This window comes from Phoenix dactylifera, chromosome 9 (assembly GCF_051530095.1).
Source record: "Phoenix dactylifera cultivar Ajwa chromosome 9, Ajwa_hap1_PhDact_Kaust_v1.1, whole genome shotgun sequence".
In the NCBI taxonomy this organism is placed as follows: domain Eukaryota; kingdom Viridiplantae; phylum Streptophyta; class Magnoliopsida; order Arecales; family Arecaceae; genus Phoenix; species Phoenix dactylifera.
The window spans coordinates 27231934-27252450 of record NC_143198.1 but is presented as its reverse complement, the minus strand read 5'-3'; the positions used below and the strand labels follow the sequence as shown (position 1 = coordinate 27252450).

At 40.2% G+C, this 20517-nt stretch overlaps 1 protein-coding gene across 2 annotated transcripts; it reads left to right on the top strand.

The window, feature by feature from the left end:
* The first annotated feature begins 17286 nt into the window (after positions 1-17286).
* On the top strand, positions 17287-19375 carry LOC103713231 (WRKY transcription factor 28-like). Of its 2 annotated transcripts, none has more exons than XM_089925520.1 (3): positions 17287-17932; positions 18566-18703; positions 18876-19375. In XM_089925520.1, the coding sequence occupies exons 1-3, from the start codon at positions 17289-17291 to the stop codon at positions 19225-19227; spliced, it is 1134 nt and encodes a 377-aa protein (XP_089781646.1). In that variant the 5' UTR covers positions 17287-17288; the 3' UTR covers positions 19228-19375. The 2 variants fall into 2 exon arrangements, with proteins under 2 accessions (XP_089781646.1, XP_008798309.3); XM_008800087.5 differs by having other exon boundaries at positions 17289-17932; positions 18560-18703.
* The last annotated feature ends 1142 nt before the right edge of the window (positions 19376-20517 follow it).

Here is a 20517-nt window from a genome sequence, read left to right as displayed (position 1 = left end):
TAACAATTCATCTCAAATGAAACAAGGTGGAAAGAGGAGAAAGGACTTTCATGGAAAAAGCCGAGGTAATTGAAGATGATTTCATATTCAAGGAGCAAGTTTTAATTGAATAGAGTTTGAAGATGAGTTCGTTTCATCTTGTTGTGTTCAAATATGAAGGCAGGGCACTTGGTATTTCAATTATGCCTTAACAAATGAACGTGACTATCTATATTAAACCTTTTCCTATTCCTTTGGATCCTTTCAAATCTAGATAAACCTTAAGGGATGCCTTTCAAGTTATTCTGCCAAAGATTGGTTCAATAACGTCTATTCAACATAAGTTAGAAACCTCAACAGGGAAGAGGCGGCTAATCTCTGTAGACGGATTGGAAAAGAGGATTCAGTGCTTGAGCCAGTTCCATTTTTCTTTTTCTTTTCTTCTTTTTTTTAAGGTGCAGGAAATTAACAACAGTGGGCAGGGGGGCAGTCTTAGCTTGAGCTTGTGTGCCGATGTGGGGATCAAATAGTTTCAGCCTGCTCGTTTCTTTGTAATCACTGGGGACTCGGATGGTGGTCTGAAATCACTTTGGGTTGGACTTTTGTGTGAAGATCCTTCAACTTAAAATACTCCTTCAAATTCCAACGATAACAAGTGGAAAGTCAAAAGAAAATATATTGGGAATGACGACACCTGCTCCATAAATCTAACAGATACTTTTAACGATCTTTGACACCTATAATGGAAGCATGCGCAATTATCAATGGACTACCGAATCTTATGAAACTACTAAAGTTTTTATATGGAGCACGCGATGTAGAACCCTGGCTCTAAGCTTCCAATTCCTATTGGTCTTAGAGGCACTGATGGAGAAAGGTATCTACTCAGTGATCGCGCATAACCTTGGCAGGTTGCGAGAAAATACTATTCCTTGCATCTATCTCAACCGCTCATTTCTGTAGCAGTACATCAAGATATAACGATTGTGATTACTAGCATGCACAGCTACGTGGTGCATGCAGTACCGGAAATAATTTAACCCTTGGCAAGGGTTATGTCTTGACCCGGCTAGCCTGGCCTAAGTTGGGTCTTTGGGAGCTTCGGTCCATTATATGACCACAAGACAAACTTTTTTTTTCTCCTTTTTTTGGGTCTGAATAATAAAAAGAGATGAGACCTCCTTTCCTTGCTCTCTTTTCTAGGTGTGGCATCAAAGTCCAAAATTTCCAAAACCACTAAGGCACTTGCTTCTTTTTATGCCAATACCAAAGATGGATGATAGAAATTCTACTAAGAAGTCTCTTAGTCATATGACCAAGTCTAAGTACCCCACCTCTCTCTCTATAGCTTGCCAATAGGGCTATGGACTACTTTCTTTCTCTCTAATGGAAATTTTTTGATAAAGGAGTAACCGAACCCTTTGGAAACAATGACATACATCCATGATAGGTGGTCTTAGCTGAACTCGACTTGGTCTGGTTGGAAAATTAGATTGAGTCAACTATGGCAATTATATATTCATATTCATGATTCCATGATGGCTATAACCTCAGTTTAATATGTTGTCGTTGTAACGATTAAGAAATCAGACGTCAGCAACGTGCTGCAAAAGGGATGTGGTGGGACAGCCAGGAAAGGAAGTGAAAAGCCAAGGAGTGTAACATATATTTGAAGCTTGACTGGGTCCAACCATGGAGGGATTTATTAAGTAAAGAACAACAAAACTTAATTGCTTTCTTGCATTCAGTATGGGGACTTCAGCTGAGAAGTCTAGCTAGACTTATATGGCACTTTGAGTTCATGCACCTTGTTCCATTGGTAAACAATGTAATAATCTATCTACCCACTTTCCTCATAATTCCAAAATTTGTGGGCTGCATGCGCATTCCAATAACTCTTTTTTTTTTTTAAGGAAATGAAGAAAATATTTAAACAGATTGATTTTTTTTTTTTGGTACAACGGCGGCTCACACTAGATGGATGTGGATATGGTCAATAAAATTAGAAAACAAGATACTAAGGACTCCGGCACTGAGCCGCAATTTGACTAAATAAAACTTTTAGCGTGGTGAGTCGCATAGGAAGCAACCCAATCGGCAGTACCGTTTGCTTTTCTATATACGTGCATGGTCTGGTGGAAAAATTTCTTTAGAAGAAAGACTACCTTTAGGATATGTTTGTCACCATTCTTATTAGTCTAATTATCGAAGTTTTATCGATGGGAATAACAGTAAGATAATAAAGAATCTAGGTGTACGCCAATGTAATGGTAGGGCAATACCTACGAGGACCAAGTCGGCAGGACCCTATCCCTATCTTAGGTTCGCATGTCAAATGTGTGTCATCGGGATTGAAAGAAAGGAAGTCAGGTCATAGTCTTATGGATTGCAAAATATTTGGCCACTTATCAATTCGAGAATCACCTTCTTATATTCGCCATGTGAGGGGATTACTTGTTCAAAGGCTGAGTCCTGAAGGATGGTGAAGATGGAATAATTTTATTGATGGATAGCTAAAGCTAGTCTTGTAGAACTTTGATGGTCCACCCATGTGTTCTTGTGCGAGGTTCGTTGGAACATTTCATGACTATGGATACTGGACTATGGACCAAGGTATGTATATATATATATATTATTCATAACATTTTGTTCAAAGTCATGTTGGGGGTGCCACTTTATTGGGGGTGCTCTTTGTAGATCTTTCCATTCAAAATTTCTAGGTTGAAGGTCCTGTCAAGGTTTCCTTTCAAGCTATATTGGGTCTTTCTGCGGCTTTATTCCTTTGGCGATTCAACATGAATCCAAGGATCAACCTTCTAAGTCCTATCTAATTATTGGCTATGACCGGCATAGTGTTAAAACAGCAAAATTATTTTAAGGAGGCTATCTTTGCATGCATGATATGATATTGGCCTTATTTTCATCCTATAATATTGATGATATCTATATTCAAAAGTTAGTACTGCTGTTGTTGCCGCTATTATTATTATTATTATTATCATTACTTTTAGATTGTTTAAATTATATATTAGATATCAATGATAGATTTTCACAATTGGAAATTTGGATATTTGCAATGTATATCTGCACTTTAAAGATATTTAAAATCTAAACGCCGTATATTTAAGTGGTTTCCTACTTGCATCAAATAGGTGCAAAAGGTAAATGGTTTTAGTTGTTGTAATGTACCAAAACATATGAGAACGTTTACAACTTGAAAAATCCAAATTATTGATCATGTTCTATCTATACTTAAAAATTTATAGATTGCAATTCGTTATATTTTTTATGTATAGATGATCATACCTAAATGTTATATCATGCCATGAAAACTAATTATTTTTATATCCACTTAAATTAATGCATAAATTGAAAAACCACAAAAACATGTAATCTTTGATTTCTAGAAAATATTAGAAGTAAATTTTCATGTCACGTATTGATCTTTGATTTAGATGACGTGTCATTGAATTTGGAATAATTAAATCTTTTAACAAAATTTTGATGTTTAATGTGTAGTTCAATTTCATGATGATGATTAAAAATAATGACCCATTGATTTTACCCATTCTCTTACAAACAGAGGATCCAAGGTTTGAGTCTTGAAGTGGCGTTATCTCCAAAAAATAATTAAATTAGGTTACTTAGCAAATTTTGCCAACCAACCTTATCCTAGCTGGTTTGCATCCCTTTAACTCTCAAATGAAAGGACCAGGCTGGCGATGGGCAACCCCCAACATGTTTCCTAAAAAATAATGATTGGGACATTACCTATAAGAATTAACAAGCTTAAATACTTGAAGAACAATTCCATATTAAAAAATAAAATAAAATAGGAATCAACTCGACGCATCATCTAATGCAGATGCATCCGATTTGCATTAGATATCCATCTAGATTAATCATTCACCAAGCTGCATACCTATCTCAGATGCAGATGTTGTCGGGTGCGAGCTAGCAATGTTGTTTTCTTTATTAATGCAAAAGATAGTGAAAATTCATCAACCAATTCGCTAGAAGAATGACTATGAGCAAAACATAGCTTGGAAATAGCTGTTAGACCAGCTTGATCCATTTGAGTTGGGTGCATCAGCCTATGAGCCCTTTTGGAATAAAAGTCACCTAACTAGGGTATGAAGACTTTAAGCAACCTTGTGTGGTTGATGAGCTTGCTAATCCATCTCATGGACGTTTAAGGAGTTAACAGCGGCCGAACCTAGATGTCGGTGTCCAAGAGATCCCTGTTTGCATGTCCGGCTGATGCGGACGTCCTAACTAATTAATGTTGGAAGTCTCCTTCCTTTTAGTAGTTTGTAATGTTAAGAAGGATTTTAGTCCCACATTGCTTGTGTAGAGTTTTTTATATAGTTTTATAAGCATTCATATCCTACACATGATAAAGTAACTTTTTGGTGGAAAGTTGTAGAGGGAAAACCAATATGATATTAAAATTCTGATTAGCAATTTTTATCCGTTTTGCACAAAATAACTGCACTAGCAGTTATGTTTTGAACAGACACTGTTCCAAAAATTGTATTGGTTCAGAGTTTAGTTCATGGTTATAAATTGCTAATTTCCTTCATAAATTAAATTAACTTCTTCCATAAAAAATCTTTCATTCCGTTGTTCTGAAGAATCCTAGTTTTGCTGGCTAGGATTCTATTTCGGTTTTGTTGTATCCTGGAGCGAATTTGCTGAATTACCAACAGCAACATAGTAGGGGCAAAATTCGCTTAAGGATAGTATTAATTCATGCTTCAAGACCGATTTCAAATACTAGAGTTGCTTCTGTTTCAACAATAACCCAAAGCAACCAAATTTATTCGTAAAATAAGAACAGTCAACAATCTCAGGCTCTCTCTCTCCAATCTCTATCGACTCCCAGAGCCACGAGAGAGAATAAAAGAGCCGTCGAGTTCAAGCCGCCGACCCATCTGAAAACTACCCTTGGATTTGACGCCGTCACGCCTACATTTCATGCCGTCACATAAACACCTTTTTATGAGGACTACTTCGTTCATTAGGGACACCACCAGTGAGGATAGGCTAAGTGTAACCGAACTCATAAATGCCGCGGATCCATGGATTGCAGTATTGTTACGTGTATCTGTATATATTAACGCGAGAGTCGAGACCCACCATCATGCTCTAAATGAGGAGCATCACCATGCTATCAAGAGTACAGCTAACTAAAAATTCATAGTTAACCAAAGAGCTAATAATTCTGCTACAAAATTGTCAAGCTTTGGATGGAAGATAGCTCCATCGGTAGGTAGACGATGGCTTTCCTCTAGATAGGGTGCCGAGGTAAGGAGTCATGTTCAACTCCATGTACAGCAGTTGGTTGTTTCTACGTACGTGTGTCGAGAGCGAAATGTGCCAATTAGTGTAGCGAAGTGCATTGAGGTTTAATTGCCCCGATACTAACGTTTTTATGCCTATAATCAAAGGTTCTAAGCTTAAGTTTTAGATTGTGCCCCTCTTTTTCTCAAAAACAAAAGCCTTGTTGGTTGAAATGTACGAAACATGTGTCAACAATGAGGATTGGCATCTAGACAACTAGTTGAGACCTATGAACAAGAAGTAACAAATTGTTACCCTACTAGTATTGTATGTATTTTTCCTTCAATGTTTTTTTTTAGTAGAAATCAAAGAAAATGATTTGTGCAAGTTTTTGTAAATGTCGCCCGCTAGATATCCGATTCCATCCTGTTCTATATTTTTACTGGTCCTATTTCGACACTCGATAATATTCTTGCATCAGATCTTTGGAATGGTGGAGCACTCTTGCACGAGTGATTTCTTTTATTGTGTATAGATGTATAGATTGATTGGTCGATAGAGTCGATAGTATTCTCACATCAGATTTTTGGAATAGTGCAACGCCTTACTGTCCTGCTTAAAGTGATTTTTTTTTTGTGTGTATAGATATGTAGATTGACCGGTCGATACGAGTTTTATATATAGAAAAAAATATGCAAAGATTATGCTGCCGATGAACCTTGTTAACATCAAACATTACATTCTAGTCTGTCGTGAAATTTCGGAGTAGGTTGATAAGCAATTTAATAAGACTCGAACCATATATATACAAGTTGAGGAATAACAAATTACATGAAGACTTATAAAATGTTAGCACCGAAGTCAAGACTTGCACCAAAGTCAAATGTTAGTACGGTAGTCGAGCGAGAACCTTGGCGAGAGAGATGGAGTAAAAGTGGCATCAGCAGATGCTGGGGGCCTAATAAAGGTGATGTACAAGTGGTTTATCAACCCATGCTTGTTCACATTATTAACTAAATATTGTACGCCTGGAAGGTTTGTCCATTTTCCACCATTTCCCTATAATTTATCTTTTATGAATGTTTGGATATCGGGATTTGATTTGAATTACTGTTTTCTTTATAGATTTAGATATAAATAAGGAAACATCTACTGCCAATGCAGAATTCTCATTTCTGTTTAGATTTGGATATAAATATCAAGAAAATCGACTGGATTAGGAGAGCTTTGTTTTTTGGAAAGGTTCCGATTCATGCCACTGGTCTCTCTAGTAACGTAAGGATCTAAATGAATTCAATAGGCTCTTCTGTCAAAATGGGATTGGAGGTTTCTCAAAAGGAAACTCACTCCATGGAGAACTCTCATTGTCGGAAGGTACTTCAAAAAAAATCAGATTTTTCTACTTCTTGGAATTCCAGTAGGAAATATTCTCCCGTCTGGAAGGACATTGTCAACTCTCCATCGCCCCTTTGGAACAGAATTCAGTGCATTACGGGTAATGTCCATTCTGATCTCTTTTGGAAGGCTTCATGGTTTTTGGAGGCATCTCTAAAAGCCTTCTTTTTTTTTTTTTCTGGTCAAAAGGGGCATTTCCATTCATATAAATCTAACGTGAGTACAATCTATCACATCAAGTAAAAGTAAATAGTACAGAAAGTGTGAAATACTAGCTAAGTTTGTCCAAAAGACCTTTTCAGAGTGTCAGGTAACATAAGAAGAGACCCAGTCTGCTGCACTATTCGTCTTCCGATACACATAAGCTATCTGGAAAGAGGTCAGTTCCCTCACCAATGTGCGAGTATCCTGTATCAAAGAGTGGCCATCCCCATACTTGTCGGCCCTCCGAATCCAATCAATTACCACGGACAAATCACCCTCAATGACTAAGCTGTCATCCCCAGCACCCGTCTCACATACAATATGCCCTCCTATTCTGCCCGTAGTTCCGCTCCCACTACGGTCATACCAGATGTGCTCCGCCCTCCAGCTGCTATGAATTTGCCCTCATGATCCCTGATCATAAAATCCACTCTCCCAGAGACACCATCACCCGCCATGCCTCCATCGAAATTTACCTTGAGATAACCAGGAAGTGGGGGTACTCAAGAAAAGTAAATAAACCTGTACGCTGAGACAGCGGAACAGGTGCCCCAGATGTCCCTGGTCTCCATCACTACCTATGGGAACGACCTCTTGCCCTCAAACAGACGGTCGTTCTTGTCCAACCAGATATGATAGGCCAAGTAAGCGGCTGCAATCCCCATCTATATAGTGCTCGGTCTTCAAATGGACTCTCTCAGAAATCAGAGCATGTCCTCCACCGACTCCCATCCCGAATGGACTGACACCGGCGTTATAATCTCTATGTCTGCACGGCTGTAGGGCACCGAATAAGTACGTGGCAAATGGTCTTCTTGGCATTCGGGCATAGCTCACAAAGCAGGATCATCCGCATCCCTCGTCTGGCAAGTATACTCCGGGTCGGTAGGCAGCCCCAAGCCACCTTCTAAAGAAAAAGCGCCACCCAGGGGTATACCCTAATCCTCATCCATCCCCCATCGATCCTCCTATCTGTACTCTTTTCCTATCTGTACTTTTATTGGTAGCTGAGATCAGGAGCTGTGGACCAATTTCTCAATTTTTTTTTAATGTAAAATGGATGGAACGAGTAACTTTCCCCAAACTTTATTAAAAAAAAAGAGGGTGGTAATTACATACGTAGAGAAGACAACTTACCTAAAAGATATTTGTGGAAAACAGAGATTTTGGCATTACAAAGACAGCTCTACAAAAAAAAAAAAAAAAGTACAACGTTTTATGCAAAACAGAGGCAGGCGATGCTTTTCTTTTCAAGAAGATCTTTGAGTTTCTCTCGTGCCAGATGTAGGCGACGAAACCCTGCCACTGTTGATAAACTTGTAGAACGAATCAACTTTATACTTCCTATCTTGACAGAGCTTCCATTCTGGCACATCAGCAGAATCAATTAGATGAACAGAGGAGAGCAGCTCCTGCACCTGGTCCATTTGTGTTGACTCTGAGGCTGCGAGATGGCCCTCTAAGGAAGAAATCATGAAGTAAGGATTCAAAGGGAATTGGTCCTAACCAACAATTCTTCGATAGCCGTCATCTTTCTTGGAACTTCAGATGCAGCTCCAACATTTCTATCGAAGCTCGAAATAAATTACAGAAATTGCAATGTCTGATCAATGGTTTTCATCCAATCTTTGATCCTGACAAACTCATTTGCAAGCTAAACAAATATGATAACTTCTCTACTACTTGCATGCACAGATACATTAATTCTAGAGTAGTCAAATGGGAGCGGGCGACCAATACTGCTTGTAACAACTCAGGATTTCATCCAAAATAGCTAGCCGAAAGGTATTATTTAGGTTTCTTGATCCTGTATAAGTACCTAAGATCTACTCAATGAATAACCAATGTGGGACTAAATACACGTCCGCACGGGCCGTCACACTGTCCTCAACAAGGAAAACACCAGAGAAATCATCTTTGAGATATGTGGAAGGTATCTTAGAGGTTGCTTTTTCTGTACTGTTCATTCAAAATCCTCAAGTCATATCCTTTGGACTGCCCTTTCATATCTCCTATCTGGGATTATTTTTGTTCTATTTTGAGGGTCTCAAACGCTCCCCGAAACTTGCAGGATCTTTGCACCTAGTGGATTCCCTCATATTTTCAGAAATGTATGCATAAAGCTGTGTTAATGTTGGTGGCTGCAATTCTAAGGAGTATCTTGACTGAAAGGAACTCCAAGAATTTTTCTTCACAAAGAGCAGCCTGCCTCAACATTGCTCTTAAAGGTGTTTCTCTCTTCATTGATGCTCATTTCAAGACCTTTGTTGAGATTAATGGGCACAAACTCACTGTATCCGGCTTACCAATTAAGTATTGGACTCATTCAGGCATTCCATCAAACATATCACAGGCATGAAAAGATAAGCACAAAGACACCAAATTTACGTGGTTCGGCAGCAAGTGCCTACATCCACGGGGAGGAGGAGCAATCCACTATATCAATCTTCCCAATAGGGTACAAACATAGATACATAAGAGCCCAAAATATGGACTGCCAAATGATCATAATAGGAGGCAATATAAAACCAAATATAAAGCAAGAAACAACCTGATCGGATCACCCTTCTGCAGCCACAATGATAGATCAAAAGTGTAGTATGCAAATCAACCTTTCTACGGCTCCAATGGTAGATCAAATGAGTATCAAAACCATACCTTCCCTTGTTGCATTTACTGTGAACAGCAAAGAAGAAAGAGGCTCACGGAAATAGGGAAGCCACAGGAAGAAGCCACGGTTGAAGAAGGGAAGAAGGAAGAAAGCCTCCAGCGAGTGAAGACAGAAGGGAACCCAAGTCGAATGTTGCCAGGAGACCGAGAGCGCACGGGAGGATGAAGAAGATGGGTGCGGCGGCGGCTGAAATCCCTTTCACCCTAAAAACAAAACAAAACCCTTCATCCCACAGGAAACAGGTAATGTGTACCTTATATATAGTGAAATGTCATTTTGCAAATAGGTCCCTCTCAAAGCCACTATTTGGAGCAAAGTCCAAAATAGTCAACAATCCTCCTCCTTGCGACAAATTATGTACCTATCATCAAATATGGATTGATAAAATAACCTCCTCCTCACCACAAGCCCGGAAGGGCATTAACAAGTGCTCACACCAATCAAGTTCAGGAAAGTCCTGAACTTAACTGCTGTGATTGGTTTAGTGAACATATCAGCCGGATTATGAGCAGTGTAGATTTTCTGAATCCGGACATCACCATTCTCCACCAAATCTCTGATGAAGTGATACCTGACATCTATATGCTTAGTGCGTTCGTGATACATCTGATCTCTGGCAAGATGCAAAGCACTTTGACTGTCACAATTAATATCCAAACGGTCCTGCTCGAGACCCAAATCCTGTACTAATCCTCTTAACCAATAGCTTCCTTTGCTGCCTCTGTCAACGCCATATACTCTGCTTCTGTAGTAGACAAAGCAACTGTAGGCTGCAAAGTAGCCTTCCAACTGACTGCACAACCAGAGAGAGTAAATACATATCCGGTTAATGACCTCCTCCTGTCCAAATCACTAGCATAATCTGAATCAGAAAATCCTGTAACAGTGCAATTACTCTGTGCGGAGAATACCAATCCCAAATTGGAAGTGCCTTTTAGATATCTAAGTATCCATTTCACAGCTGACCAGTGAGCCTTTCCAGGCTTATCCATGTATCTGCTTACTACGCTTACTGCCTGTGAAATATCAGGTCGAGTGCAGACCATTGCATACATGATGCTACCTACTGCACTTGCATATGGCACTCTGGACATATATCTCTCCTCATCCTCAGTCTGGGGACAGAGTGTGGCAGATAATTTGAAATGACTGGCAAAAGGAGTAGTGACTGGCTTGACTGTGGACATACCAAATCTATCCAAGACTTTCTTAATATATCCATGCTGAGTAAGAAAAAGTCTACCCAACTGCCTGTCACGACTGATCTCCATCCCAAGTATCTTCTTTGCCAGTCCAAGATCCTTCATCTCAAATGCAGTACTGAGCTCAGCTTTCAGATTTTGGATGATTGATATATCCTTGGCTGCTATCATCATATCATCCACATACAGTAATAAGTAACAAAAGGATCCATCTGAAAACCGCTGGTGATATACGCAACTGTCATATGGAGATCTGTTGTATCCATGGTCGACCATAAACTTATCAAATTTGCGATACCACTGTCTTGGAGACTGTTTGAGACCATATAATGATCTCTTGAGCAAACATACATGATCTTCCTTGTCTGGAACCTCAAAACCAGGTGGCTGTTGCATATAAATCTGTTCCTCTAAATCACCGTGAAGAAAAGCTGTTTTAACATCTAGCTGTTCCAGCTCTAAATTCTGAGAAACAACTAAGGCAAGCAACACACGAATAGAAGAGTGTTTAACTACAGGAGAAAATATTTCCTTATAGTCAATTCCCTCCCGTTGACAATAGCCCTTAGCTACTAACCTGGCCTTATATCTAAAATCCTGATGACTGGCTCCCTCTTTATTCTTGAAGATCCATTTGCAGCCTATTGCCTTCTTGCCCTCTGGTAATCTGACTAATTTCCAAGTCTGATTCTTCTCTAAAGATTGTAATTCTTCAACCATAGCCATGGTCCATTGTTCAGCCTGCGGACTACTAATAGCCTCCTGATATGTGGTCGGCTCATCACCAATAGTGTCTGCAATGCTCAGAGCATAATAAACTAACCCAGCACAAGCTGAATCCTCAAAACCATACCTTTGTGGTGTTCTGATCTGACGCCTGGGTCTACGAGTGGCAATGCTATCAATCTGATCCTGACCTTCCATGGTGACCTCCTCCTGAGTCTGTATCTCTGCATCTGTCTGCTGTTGCTGCTCATTCAGAATAAAAGTATCTTCATTTGCCTGCTGCTGCTGTGATCTGATAGTCTGATCAATATTCATAACAGTCCTATCCATCTGATCTTGACCCTGATCTCTCTCAGAAGAACTTGGCTGTAGCTGCCTTAAAGGAGTAGCTATCTCATGAAATGTCACATCCCTACTGACTAAAAAACCTTGGGATCCAGGCTCTGTGCACCATAATCTGTAGCCTTTTACCCCAGATGCGTATCCAAGAAATACGCACTTCTTAGCCCTAGGGTCCAACTTTCCATCTCTTACATGTGCATAAGCTGGACACCCAAAGACTCTGAGTACTGAATAGTCTGCAGGTCTTCCTGTCCACATTTCTTCCGGAGTTTTCATGCCCAATGCTGATGCTGGAGATCGGTTTATAATGTAGCAGGCTGTGTGAGCGGCCTCTGCCCAAAAATCTCTAGTTAATCCAGAATTAGATAGCATAGATCTGACTCTCTCAATTAGTGTGCGATTCATGCGTTCTGCCACACCATTCTGTTGAGGTGTACCCACTGTGGTTCTGTGTCTGACAATGCCCTCTAATTTGCAAAAGTCATTAAACTCAGTAGAACAAAATTCTAATCCATTGTCAGTTCGGAAGGTTTTCAACTTCCTATCAGTATGCCTCTCGACCATAGCCTTCCACTTCTTGAATGTGTCAAACACATCACTCTTATTTCTGATAGTGTATATCCAGACTTTGCGGGAATAGTCATCAATAAAAGTGAGTAAATACCTAGATCCACTCTTGGATGTAATTGGGGCTGGTCCCCATAGGTCAGAATGAATATAATCTAATATACCAGCTGTCCTGTGCACGCTTGTAGAAAAGCTGACCCTGTGTTGTTTTCCGAACACACAATGCTCACAGAATCCAAGTGCACCAACCTTCTGACCACTTAGCAAACCACGTCTGCTCAGCTCCTGTAAACCTTTGTCTGAGATGTGGCCCAATCTCTGATGCCACAGGTGTGTCAACTGCTCAGTAGAAGACTGTACTGCTGAAGCCTGTCCAACTATTGTACTACCATCCAAATAGTAAAGGGTCCCACACAATTTCCCTTTCAATAAAGTCAATACTCCTTTATTGATAGTTATTGATCCTCTACCCCATCTGCCCTCGAAACCTGCACTATCGAAAGCATGTACTGAGAGAAGGTTTCTCTTTAGTTGAGGAACATATCTGACATCGTCCAAAGTCACCACAGTGTTTGTATTAGATTTTAATTTGAACTGTACCAACACCTTCCACTTTGCAAATACCATCATCTCCAAGAAGAACGGTGCCCCCCTCACATGATCTAAAAGAAGAGAACCATTCCTTATGGGGTGTCATGTGGAAAGATGCTCCAGAGTCCACAATCCAAGTATCAGGATGACTGACACTGCAAGCAGCTGTAAATACTGCATCATTATCATTACTGTTGTGACCTGCTGATGAAACTGCAACCGTTGCCGAGTCTGAGACGGTTCCTTTATCCTTTTGTTCCCTCTCTTTCTTAGACTGTAGTAGTCTACATTCTGATTTCCAGTGGCCTGGCTTCTTACAATAGTGACAAACACCTGGTCTTCTAGACCTAGACTTTGATCTGGTTTTGGATTTGCTTCTACCTTGTCCACCTTTCTTCTGCTCATCTCTACCTCTAACTATAAGTCCTTGAGCTGGAGTCTGAACTTGATGTTGTAGCTGTACTTTCAATCTAAGCTCATTGGATAACAAAGTAGCTTCCACCTCTTCAAGACTTATTGTCTCTTTTCCATAGAGCATAGTAGTAGTAATATGCTCAAAGGACTTAGGCAATGAGTAGATGAGGATCAAAACCTTGTCTTCTTTATCTACTTCAACACCAATATTTGATAAATCAAGTAGGAGCTTATTATACTCATCCAAGTGATCTTTGAGTGAAGTCCCTTCTGCCATACGAAATGTGTGCAACTTTTCCCTCAAATACAATCTATTAGTAAGGGATTTTGCCATATATAGACTCTCCAATTTTTCCCATACTCCCTTAGCTGTATCAAGATCCACAACATTGCGCAGGACTTTATCACTCAAACCCGAAAACAAAGTTCCTAGTGCTCTCTCATTAATCTCTTCTTTGACAGCCTCATTATCTCCTGGGATTGCATCCATACCCTTGAGGGCTTTTGCTACACCCTCCTTAACCAACAAGTATTTCATTCTTACCTTCCATAGTGAGAAGTCCCCTGTGCCATCAAATACAGCCACTTCATGCCTTATGGTAGTGGAATAAGAAACAGAAGCCGAATCGTTAGCCCTAGATGAATTTTGTTGCCCAACAGTAGCCATAGCTCTGATACCAATTGTTGAGATTAATGGGCACAAACTCACTGTATCCGGCTTACCAATTAAGCATTGGACTCATTCAGGCATTCCATCAAACATATCACAGGCATGAAAAGATAAGCACAAAGACACCAAATTTACGTGGTTCGGCAGCAAGTGCCTACATCCACGGGGAGGAGGAGCAATCCACTATATCAATCTTCCCAATAGGGTACAAACATAGATACATAAGAGCCCAAAATATGGACTGCCAAATGATCATAATAGGAGGCAATATAAAACCAAATATAAAGCAAGAAACAACCTGATCGGATCACCCTTCTGCAGCCACAATGATAGATCAAAAGTGTAGTATGCAAATCAACCTTTCTACGGCTCCAATGGTAGATCAAATGAGTATCAAAACCATACCTTCCCTTGTTGCATTTACTGTGAACAGCAAAGAAGAAAGAGGCTCACGGAAACAGGGAAGCCACAGGAAGAAGCCACGGTTGAAGAAGGGAAGAAGGAAGAAAGCCTCCAGCGAGTGAAGACAGAAGGAAACCCAAGTCGAATGTTGCCAGGAGACCGAGAGCGCACGGGAGGATGAAGAAGATGGGTGCGGCGGCGGCTGAAATCCCTTTCACCCTAAAAACAAAACAAAACCCTTCATCCCACAGGAAACAGGTAATGTGTACCTTATACATAGTGAAATGTCATTTTGCAAATAGGTCCCTCTCAAAGCCACTATTTGGAGCAAAGTCCAAAATAGTCAACAACCTTCCTGGATTTGGCAGAATATTGAACAAAATCAGAACTGCTTGCTCTTGCTACAGGTGCCTCTCGCCTTAGCCATGATGGGATTTGCTCTCCTTAAATTCTTAATATATGCTGACGTGATGGTTTATGCTCCTTTGAAATTCCACTGTGATGAATTCTTCTAGATGATTTTTCCAAGCAAAAGGTGGGCCTTTTGGATCCTTCCAATCTTGTGTTGCCCCATCGTTCTGTTTTCACTGCCTTTTGGTGCATCATTTTGCAATGATGGAACCAATCTTCTTATTGATCCTTCTGATTTCCAGTTTTTGAACTCCATCAGACTGCTCGGGGGTTGCTGTTTGCATCTTTGGCTCCGAAATATCTGAAGACTTGTGTTTTATCTAGAAAACCTAAGCCTTTCTGCTGTCTCTTATAACCCTTTTCCATGAGTCTCAAGGGAGTGGTCTTTGGATGAGAGTGTTCTGCAATCTTTTTCAGTTTTCTTCTGTTTTGTTACCTTGTTATCTTCCTACTTTATCCCCTATTATACTGTACATTCCATCCACCCTCTGTAAATTTTCTTTCCTCTACAATAAAATTGTGGTGATTAAGGGGTGACTCCTTAGTCTCCTTTTCATCAAAAGAAAACAAAAAAAAAAAAATCTACCAACTATTGCGACAAGGTTCCTACCATTTGTAGTCAAAACTGTTTTAGTCAAATGCATTTATGTATCCCGTCCAACTTCCCTAGGAATAACTATTGCTAAGAAAGTCAAATTTATTGAGTTATAGGAAGATGAATGGCCATCTAATTGGTCATCCATCAGCAATCGCCATAATGACTGCTTCAAAATTGGATGGTTTTGCATGATAATTTCTTAAAGATTTAATGTTTTTTCTTCTTCTTTTTCTTTTTATTTTTTTGCCAAGAATCCAACAGAGAATAGGTTGAACAAATTCGTTATTTGTTTGTAGTTTTGCAGGATGGTGTTGTGAAATGAATCACCTAAAAGCAATGTTACAGTCTTATGATATCAAGGGTATCTCCGCCTCAAGTAATATAAAATTATAAATAACATAGAATAAATTTAAAACAAACACTGCTTTAACGGAATCCAACCTTTGCCTTTTTGTGGACCACCGAGAGGAGAAAGAAATATCACCTGACTTTCCGACATTCAACTCCATACAAAAATATATAGAATAAAATCCAAGTTCATCCCGTCTCCTTGGAGAAATTGAAAATCTCAATCCTTCCAACTCAAAAATCAAAAGTGGACACTCTAAATTGAGAATACATATCGGTGATCATGATTCATGGATCATACAACACGTTTGCACCAAAATTTAATGGATATAGATGCTTCCAAATTATGAGTCATACAAAATATCATATCGAGCCATTAAAATAATATATTCTTGGAATACTTGATGCATAAGCAAATGATCTTGAAAGATAGGATCCTTGCTTTCAAAGTAGTTTTTAAAATATAGATCATAATCAATAGTGTGGATTCTTCATTTGAAATCTCCACTATTAATTTTAGATTAGCAGGATTGAGACATCAATGCTTTCAGAATGAGAGTAGGCTAACTCTTAAAATCCACTTATTAGATAAAAAGATAAAACACTAATTTAGTATACATCCAATCTTTACTTTTATTTTCTCCTTTTTCTAGCTTGGCGAAGTGAAAGCTAAGGCGACGCAGGAAATCGTAAAAAAGCAAAGTGTCTGCTAAATTTTGTTTCATTAATATCAAATATATAGAACAATAACCACAAATATGCACCATCAATCCACCTTACCCTGATTAATGTGGTATTGCACCCTAAATGATCTCATTTGCATCACTACTCCATAATGGATGCACACACAGCATCACTCCATGTTCCTCACAATACACATTCCTCTTTTTTTTTGAAGGAAAAAAACCATGTGTCCTTTTTTTTTTTGGTTCGTTTAGGTGTGGAAAATGCAAGATTGGTCGGCCGAAAACCAACAGCCCGTGAATATGACCTCCCCAACCGCGCCCAAAGTTGCGCTCACAGTTTCACACCGTAACAGCAGGAGCCTCCAAGCTGGCCAGCGATACACGTACACCAATCAACCGCTCCAGCACCATCCGATCTCGATCCAACGAACGCTTTCGCGTCCGCGGCTCCGATGCCGGTCTCCAGCGGCGACTACCATGACGCCACGCGAGCGTCACCGAGATCCTCCACGCGTCAGCGAGACAGTGGCCCTGAGTCTGGTCAAAACGCCGGTGCTCCCCCAGGACACGTATCGGCGGATGGCGATGGAGAAGGAAAGTTTGAAACTTTGACCGCTGTTCCCCCACGTGACTGTCGATCGCCAGCGGTCGCTGCCGCATCGCCAGCTTCCCCCATTGTGGCTGTGGACTATTCCACCACCCTCATTATATTATCATCTTCCTTAAACCCTATATTAACGAATAATAGAAAACAACATAATTATAATTAAGAATAAATAAATGATATAAGATAGTAGCCATGCCAAGGTCCTCCCATCCACCTATCCATTTATCCTTGCATCAAAACAAAGAGGGAAGACCAAACCTCCCTAAGCTTTCTTTCTTCTTCGAACTTCCCTCTAGCCCTTTCTTTGCTGCTACCTCTCTTTCTTTCCCAGTTCTCTCTCTAACACGCTCTATGTCTGGGGAGAAGAGAGAGCTCTACCACCATGAACACCACTTCCATGATGATCTCTCGCCGTTTTTCTCCCAGAGGCCTGGCCCGGGTGCACTGCAAGAGTTACAAGGCTTCCATCTGCAAGCAGCATCACCATACATCAGCTTCACCGACTACCTGAGTGGCTCGTCGGATTATGGCTTGCTTACCAAGACCTTTGATACGTCGTACTCATCGCCTGAGCTGTTCGCTCCCCACGACGGGGGGTTGGTGAAGCGAGAATTGGTGGCGGATACTAATATTGGTCCTAATTTGAATGTTTCTGCTGGGGGTGGTGATGGGAGCACGACGCCGCTCACTCCCAACTCTTCGTTCTCTTCGTCATCCACTGAGGCAGCAGGTGAAGAGGACTCCGGACGGTGTAAGAAGGATCGGCAGAAGGTGGTGGAGGAGGAGAAGCAGCAGCTTAAAGGGAGCGAGGAAGGGGGTGACAAGTCTAAGAAAGTGTAGGTTCTGATCATATATTCCTTTATTTCCTTTTTTTGAGTTTTTAGTTGGATTAAAATTCTGAGTTTTTTGCCATTCGGTGGATGCTGACACTTTATATAGATGTCCAATTGAGGTCGATCAAGAGTGTAATGGTGAATTAGACATGCTTTTTCTGGTCCCCTTTCTTTGGTCATTCTTCTATCAGGGTGAACTACTAGGGTTTCTCACCTCGCCTAACAAAACAAAACTTCCAGGTTTTCTCAAGTTCCGTTGAATAAAAGGTTTCCTTTTCCCTCTTTGCTTTTCTTCCCTTCTGTTTGTTAAATTTTTTATTCCCAACCTTTCATTTAGATGCTTAGCTAGACTACTTTCAAGGTAGGTGTTAATACAGTAAGACTCCAGATCTGTTATCTTTTCCGGTAGGCCTTTTCAAGTGCTTCTTGTTGGGGGTGCAATTTGAGATCAAAGATGGATCTCCAAAACTGGAACGAAACAAAGTAACAACATAAGAAGTTCCATAGAATGATGTGATTGTGTAGAATAGACCCTGGAATAAGTCATGAAATTGGCTTCAGCTGAAATCAGTGGATGTGAGATCATTAGTGTAATACATGGTTTAATTTTTCGAAAAATTTCTTGAACAGGAGCAGACCAAGGAAGAAGGCAGAGAAGAGACAAAGGCAGCCACGCTTCGCTTTCATGACAAAAAGTGAAGTAGATCATCTTGAAGATGGATATCGGTGGAGAAAGTATGGCCAGAAGGCAGTGAAGAATAGCCCTTATCCAAGGTAGGTCCACTGCACTCGTTTTTCCAAATCTTCCCACTGTTCTTACCATAGTAGCTGTGAAGTAGTATATGCTCATCTTGTTCAATTGCATCAGTAAGTACTGCAGAAGTCTTTTTTTTTTCTTTACATTGCACAAGTTAATTTCTATATTGAATTGTAATTCTGATGGCAGGAGCTATTATCGGTGCACGACACAGAAGTGCTCAGTGAAGAAGAGGGTGGAGAGATCATATGAAGATCCGACAATCGTGATCACAACGTACGAAGGTCAGCATACACATCAGAGCCCTGCAACCATTCGAGGGAGCACACACATCTTAGCGCCTCCACCAACAGTGCCGACGAGCTTCCGCCAAGACTTTCTGATGCACCAAATGCCTCAACTGAGCGCTAGAAGCCAGCAAGGGGAAGCAAACCCTAGCATGTATCTGCCAACCTTACCTCCTCTTCAGCATCCACAGTTCCCCGACTACGGTCTCCTGCAAGACATTGTTCCGGCCTTCATCCACAACAAGCAGCCATGATTACACTTCATCCCACCTTCTGCTTGCTTGTCACACTTATCTCTAGGCCTCTACGCTTGTTGTACATGTACCTAATTCTAAGAGTATGTATGGACTTACCTAGTATGGTATAGATGGAGCAATGAATTTATCTATTTGACTGATTCAAGTGGAGAACATTAATTCTTCCTGATTTTTTGATAGCCCATCTTAGATTGCTATGTTAAAGCTAACGGCAGTGTTTCCATTGAAGGAGACTGCTGAGTTTGGTTATGAGCATTTAATGGTACTACAGACTGGTGGAGGATTGGGACGTGGTAGTTCTAAAGGACAAGGAAAAGGAATCGTTGTTTTTGGTGCTACTGCATTAAATGATTCGTGGTAGGAATGGAAGGTGAGGTCTGGGCAAATCATGGTTGGTCTTGTCCTTGTTTGGTAGCTGAAGTTATTGTGGAAACTATAACAGATGAGTTATTTATGGAAGGGAAATTTAGATTTATGTTGTTTTCGGAGAAGTGCTTCCAAAATTTGGATTTATGCCCTCTTCTTGATCACAAGCAATCATACAAACAGAAAACTGATCATTCACACATAATTACACCTACCTTAGTCACTAGATACCCAATGCAAGGAGGTATAGTACTCTCTCTCTCTCTCTCTCTCTCTCTCTCGCTCGCTCGCTCATTCATACAACCATTACAGTTGAAGGTACATATTTATGTGTGGTTATGATAAGTGATGAGTTGTCGTTAGAGTAGTCGTGGGATTTTTGAGTCTTAGGAAGAACAAGCGCAGGATACCTTATATATAGAAGTCTCCGAAGAGCTAGGGACGAAGATGCAGCAGTTGTTAATTCTAAGATCTTGGACTTCATGACGTAAGTTCATATTTCCTGCAAGTGTATGACCTATTTCCCCGTGTAATGAGATAGGATCAAGGCTGTAGTCTCAAGATTTGTGGAAGGGAGACAGGTGGATTGCAATACTCAGATGTCTATTATTTTTTGTCTCTCAATTTATTGTGGTCGTGTGAATACTGTCTATAGGGTTCATTCTTGATGGGAATTTGCAGGTCTTGCGTTGGTTCATGTCAGCTACACGTAAGGGCTGCAAATGATATTCTTGGAAGACGTGCTATAGTTTTTGTAAAAGATTTGCTTGATTTGCTTGGGACACGAAAAATTGTAAAGCAGTCCAATTTCTAATGCGATTTTTTTTCTTTACAAAAAAAAAAAGTTAGCAAATTGTACTTCTGGACATTCTATTGTCTTTCTTTCACAGCTATCTTGTTAGTTATAAAATATATTTTGAT